Genomic DNA, 6,267 nt, shown 5'->3' with positions numbered 1-6,267 from the left:
TTATTTATAGTAATTTGGCACATGTGCTACCCTGGCAGCAGCTGAAAGCCGGAGGTTAAAAGAATGAAGGCTCAAGTTAAGCCAGCTTGGGTCCAAATCCCAAACACCTTTAGAAAGTTAATCTGGAATTTTGGCATCCTCATCCCTGATTCAAGTCTTTTAATAAATATTAACCATTGACATCTCTGCATTTCTAGCAGCTAGCACAACATTTAATGCATAAACTGTTAAGAAGTCCTTTGTGCTCCTTCACTAGTCTTCTCATTTTCTCCCTGGCATCATCCTAAGAATTTTTAAGTTCACCACGTCATCATCTTTCCCCTACTGTAAAGATCAGAATAATTATATATATATAAATATATATATATATATAATTTTGAAGTTACCACTTACTCAGTAGTAATCTTATCAGATTTTCTGCAAGTGCAAAGTACAAAGACCAATCAACAGTATGGAAGGAGAAATGGAATTTTTATCTTACCACATTAAGCATTATGAAAAAATATTCACTATTCATGTAATTAAGGCATATCTCTATTTTCAACCAAGTTCCCCTTCTTTCCTAAGCTTTTACCACAATAAAATTTACCAAAATACTTAACATTAAACCCATTATTAGTAAGTTTCCTGCTCAAGAATTATACTTTAGGCAATAAACATCAAAACTACTTTATATCCTAGCTTACAAATAAGATGACTACCAAAGCTGCATTCTCTTCACATTACATGAAAAATTACAAAAGTCTGTTGGGCCACAACTAGCTATGTAATTTCCCCAGGCTACTGTTTGACAGAATAGTGGAGAACTTTTTTCCATCACCACCTCATTTCCCACAGACCTTCATACTGTTCCCACAGTTCTCTGTATGACCTGATTACAAATTAAAACACAAATAAATTGAGCAATAACCCAAGCTAATTTTCCTATTGTCAGAATTTTTAACATTTAAGGCTAAACATTAAGTATTAATACACTCTCATCACCAGTTAAAAATAAATTTATTGATCCAAAATTATTGCCAAAAGACTTAAGCTAAGCAAAAACTTTACTTAAGCTTAATGCTCTTTTTAACTCCTGCACGAATGCCAGAAAGTTCACCAGTATAACGTTGCTCTTCCCTACGAACTTCACGAACCTGGCCTCTTCTGCGAATTTTGGCTTTTCTGAACTTCTCCCGGTGTTTCACTCTGGGATTCCGATCAATCTTCTTCCTCCTAGGTGTAAGTCCCCTATTTTTAGCAATCTGATAAGTAATGGCTCTCTTTGCATTTTGATCTTCAAGAGCCTGTTCTTCGGTACTATTTTCTTCTTTCTTTCTCTTTAATTTTTGTTTCTCTTCCATTTCTTTATAGTATTTCAGTGCCGCTTCTTCATCAAAATCAGAATCATCAGAAAGGTCTGTAACAGCAAAGGCAGCAGCAGAAGTCTCTGAAACTGATTTTGGCTTGGCCTTCATAGATTTTGCTTTTAAATTCAGTTCTTTCTTTCCAGCACCACCTTTAAGTGTTAGCAGATGACGGATTTCAGAGGACAGCTTCTGATCCACAACCGACAACTTGTTGATCAAATTTCGGTAGGTAACAAGCCTTTCAATGACAGGATGTCCATGTGCAGGGACTCTCCTAGCTTTCAGGATCAGATAAAAACTAATGTTGGAGCAGTAGTTCAAATAGAGATTGTATTTGGTCCTCAGGTATTGGCTTCCTTTTCCCGGGGGGATGATCTTTTGCTCCACTAACTGTATCAGTGGCTCCAGCTCATCCTTCATCTCTGTCAACTTCACTTTCAAGTCGTCTATCAGCTCCAAGAGCTCTGGAGATTCCTTTCGCAGCATTTTCAGCTTCTCTTTCACGGAAACTTTCGCCAAATCCTTCACGACACGTGTCTCAGCCTCATTTACCTGAGGTACTGGTTTTGCAAAAGCCTCCACCCAGGTAACTCCAAAATCGTCCTCTTGCAGGGCTTGGGCTAAGCGCCGCTGAATGAGCTGTGCCTCCTCCTCCTCCTCTCTCTCCTCTTCCTCTACTTCTTGTTGAGTCTGCCGGCCTCGGGACTTGGAGCCATAGTCCGTGTCGTAGTAAAGTTTTTTCCTCTGACCCCACGACAAACTGGGATCCACAGAAGCCTCAGTCTCACTCTGCACGGAGCTCCCACCATCATCATCGTCACCCTCCTCACTTTCTTCATCTTCATCGTCCTCATCAGCAACATCTAGGGCAAGCACCTCCTCCTCCTCATCGCCATCCTCCTCGTCCCCACTCTCTATTTCGCTCCAGCCTTTAGCCAAGGCGGCCCGATATCGGGCCTCATGGAAATCATCTACCTTATCCTGGTAGTAGCTCGAGTCCCCCGGTGAGGGTGGAGATTCTAAGTCCTCTCCATTTTCGTCCACTGGGCCGCGACTTGCCTTCGCTCGCACAGCTGCCCACTTGGCCGCTCCGCGCGCGCGCCGCCCGGATCTTCCCACCATAGTTCGCGGTCTCTGCTTCTACACCGACGTCAGGCTTTCAGCCACCTCCGACCTCTGCGCACGAGCCACGCGCTCCAACAACACGCCGCTGTGACAGCCACGCGACCTCTCACCACGCTCGTCTTGCCGGCGCCCCAGTCGGATGCGGCAGTTTCATCTCCTTCCGGTCCCTAGGATGCTCTCCGTGGAGCTTTTGAACCAGGACTTCCGGTTGGTCCTTCAGGCCTTTCCGTGTGGGAACAGTAGGTAACGAAGTTTGGTTCCGGGGACCTTTTTGGTCCTGTTCTTACTCTCGCGAGCCTGGGCGTGGCTAGGGTGATGGCTCCGTTAACCGCGAGGTGAAGTAGCAGTGACCGTTAGAGGGCGCTTTACCTCTACGCCTAGGAGAGGCAGTCGGGCGGTGCGGTGAGTTGTCTTGCTCCTGTCCGGACGTCACCGGCCCGGAGCCGAGTGCAGGTGTATAAGATTTTCTTGTTTACTGAAATTTTGCCTTCGCCTATCCGTCAGGAAGTTAATCAGATTGTTTTTGTCTACGCAACGTCCAATACGACCTTTCTGGGCACGGTAGGCGGAGGTGGCGGCGGCGCCGCGGCTGACTGGAGCATCCGCGTGCGGGCGCCGGGCAGGGCGCAGGCCTCCGGCGGGTGGCCGCTCGTCTCCAGCCCCTCGCCCGCAGGACTCGGTAACCTCAGGGGATTGGAGTCTCCGAGGAGTTTCCGAGGGGAGGTGACGGTGGGGAGGCAGAGCTGCGCTCTGCAGTCTGACTGTTTCCGAGGAACTCAAGTTGCCTGCAGGAGGCGCTGCGATTTCTCTTCCTTCTAGTGGAAGACGTTCATTCTTCAGGGTGTTTTGGAAATGACACCTGTTAACCCTCAGGAGCGGGCCCTTTATAAATTCTTCAGCCCTTAATAAGCACGAGGCAGCGTGTTAGGCTCTGGGAGAACGATGATGGGCAAGAGCAGACGCTGTTCTCGCAATGGTGGAACAGGTGGTTTAGTTAAACCAAATCATCACGCGAAACGTGCCGGATCATAAGTGGGATGAGTACTGTGAACACTTACCCTGTGTTTCCCAGCCTTCAGCTGCTGAGGACACTCAACGTGCCTTTCACATCGCTGTCTTTTTGTACATGCCATCTAGCCCCCTTACTAAGAAGACTTTAGTGCTCCTGGCCAAATTTGAGAAATTCTGCTGTAATGAAGAGACAGTCTAAGCATAACTTGTTGGACTTTTAACTCCCTTACTGCCTTTTTCTCAGCTTTTTTGTATCACGTCGTAGATCTCAACAGAACTGTGATATTGCAAGCACGCAGCACAGCGTCTGGCACAGAGTAAGTGTTCAATGAAGATCTGTTTAATGAATAAGTATTGACGTTACAGTACTTGATCATGTGTTGATCTCAGGTGCTAAATAAATGGAGTGAATGAATGATGCCTAAACCTGCGAACATCCCTAAGGGAGATAACCTGAGCTGGAATGGATTTTAGAAATCATTAATCCAGTTCCAGTATCTTCATTGTCTACATGTGGAAACAGAGACTTGGGAAGATTAGGTTAAATTTAGCACAGAAACCTGGGCCAGGGCTCCCACACCAGGCCCTCTCACCCAGCTGTTAGCAGTCATTTGCCAGTTCAATGTGAATGAGTTTCAGACCTTTTCCAGAGGGTAGGCTGTACTGGGTGGATGAAAGAAACTAAGAGCTCAGATGAAAGTATTTCAAGAGGAAGAGTGGTAATAAGGGAAAAATTAGTAAGATTTGTCTGCAGAAGTTTTTCTAGGACTAGAAGTGTGAAAGTACTGCCCAACAATCTTAAGAGTAATTCAGGGTTTAAGTTTTCAGACATTACATATGATCAGTTCATATTCACTATATATTTTAGACATTATGCTTCCTTCAAATGTAGATAGTTTAAAGTTCAACTGTAATAAGTTGTTAAAGTTAATGGTGACATACAGGTTCTTTGTAGAAAGTGTGGTCTCATCAGGTTATAAAACATAATACAATTTTTTAGAAAAGTGACATTTTGAACCAAGATATTTTTAAAGTGCTACAAGTTATTATAAGCATTTAAAAACCTGTACAGGATTTTAGGAAGTACAATTTAATGAATAAAAAATGTGTGGGTAAAAGTCTTTATGATCTGATGCTAAGTGCAGAATTCATTTTTGAATGTAGACTTTAATAGATTTTTTTGTCATTCAGCAAATATTAACTGCTTATTAATTGTTGCAGAATGCTATATGATTTAGTAGATTCAAAGGTGAATTAACCATAATCTCTTCTAATGAGCTGGTGATGGACAGGGAGGCCTGTCCTGCTGCAGTCCATGGGGTTGGAGAGTTGGACATGACTGAAGGACTGAACTGAACTGAACTTCTAATGAGGAGCTTCCCAGGTGGCGCTAGTGGTAAAGAATCTGCCTGCCAATGCATGAGCATAAGAGATGAAGATTCAGTCCCTGGGTCGGGAAGATCCCCTGGAGAAGGTAATGGCAACCCACTCTGGTATTCTTGCCTGGAGAATCCCATGGACAGAGGAGCCTGGCAGGCTACAGTCTATGGGTTCCCAAAGAGTCGGACATGACTGAGCAATTACATCATCTTCTAATGAGGTAGAAAAGAAAATATGCATACAGATTATACTAAAATACCAGACAGTATGTGATGTAAACACAGTGCTGTGAGAGATCAGAAGGGTGAGAGATCATTTCTGGATTTTGTTCTGGAAATATTGCTTAAAAGAGTGTGGCATCTAAGCTGAGACTGTAATTATATCCTTGCTTTAAATGTATTAAATTTGTGTTATATCTAAGCTATTTTTTCTGCTCATTTTTATTGCTGATTATTTGAGAATTGTAGTCATACTCAACAAAATGCATATACTGTTATAGAGAAGATAGAAACTTATTTTGGATATTTTTAATGGGAATAGTCACATTGCTCTAATATTTATTCGGTTTATACTATACATTACATTTCCTAACTATATATGAAATATTATAATAATATCCAGGGTATATTCAGAGTGTTGTCTTCTAACATTCTCAGATATTTTTGATGAACAGTTCAGAAGTCAGTTCCTCAATTCCAGCAGCTCCTGTAGTATGAACTTCCATAACCGGATCTTGGAATTATTTGCCATTTAGGTGAGGAAATTGTTTCCTTAAAAATTTGTATCACTGAAAAGACATATTAATGCTTTATTGCATCATAAGGCTTTGCCAATTACAAAGAAAAACGCTGAGTCCTTAGAAAATGAACACATATTAAATAGCATTTAACCATTGTATTTGTGGCAACTGTCATGTATTATCAACTTGAATCTTTGTTACATTATTGTGATGCCTGACTCAGGAGTTTGCAAACTAGACCTAATGAAAGCCAACAGGTTTGGGAGTTTTTGTTGTTGTTGTTTTTTCCTGTAGGAGGTAGGGGTTTATGAATGAAACACTAGGTTTCATATTAGGATACTTCCTTCAGGGCATGAGTTCAAGTTTTTAAAATTCCACCACCAGATTAGCTTAAACTGATCTCACATTCTTGTGGACTACTGCAGCAGTAATAGCTAGCGTTGAGAGTGGTTATTATGTAAAGCTCTTGACATTCAACCCTATGAAGAAGTACTATGATAATCTCTAATTTAGGATTCAAAGGCACCTGCAGTTTATCTTTCATTAATTAATCTATGACTGTCCTGGGTCTTTGTTGCTGTATGGGGGATTTCTGTAGTTGCTGCTAGCAGGGGCTCCTCTCTAGTTGAAGTGCATGGGCTTAGTTGCTCCGTGGCATGTGGG

General features: G+C 42.6%; 1 protein-coding gene across 1 annotated transcript; it reads right to left on the bottom strand.

Moving 5' to 3' along the window:
• Nucleotides 1-982: 982 nt before the first annotated feature.
• UTP3 (UTP3 small subunit processome component) lies at nucleotides 983-3,518 on the bottom strand. The gene has a single exon (XM_043448260.1). The coding sequence runs from the start codon at nucleotides 2,469-2,471 to the stop codon at nucleotides 1,047-1,049; it is 1,425 nt and encodes a 474-aa protein (XP_043304195.1). The 5' UTR covers nucleotides 2,472-3,518; the 3' UTR covers nucleotides 983-1,046.
• Nucleotides 3,519-6,267: the final 2,749 nt, after the last annotated feature.

The sequence above is a fragment of the Cervus canadensis genome, chromosome 26 (genome assembly GCF_019320065.1).
Source record: "Cervus canadensis isolate Bull #8, Minnesota chromosome 26, ASM1932006v1, whole genome shotgun sequence".
Lineage (NCBI taxonomy): Eukaryota > Metazoa > Chordata > Mammalia > Artiodactyla > Cervidae > Cervus > Cervus canadensis.
This window is presented reverse-complemented; position numbering and strand designations above follow the sequence as displayed.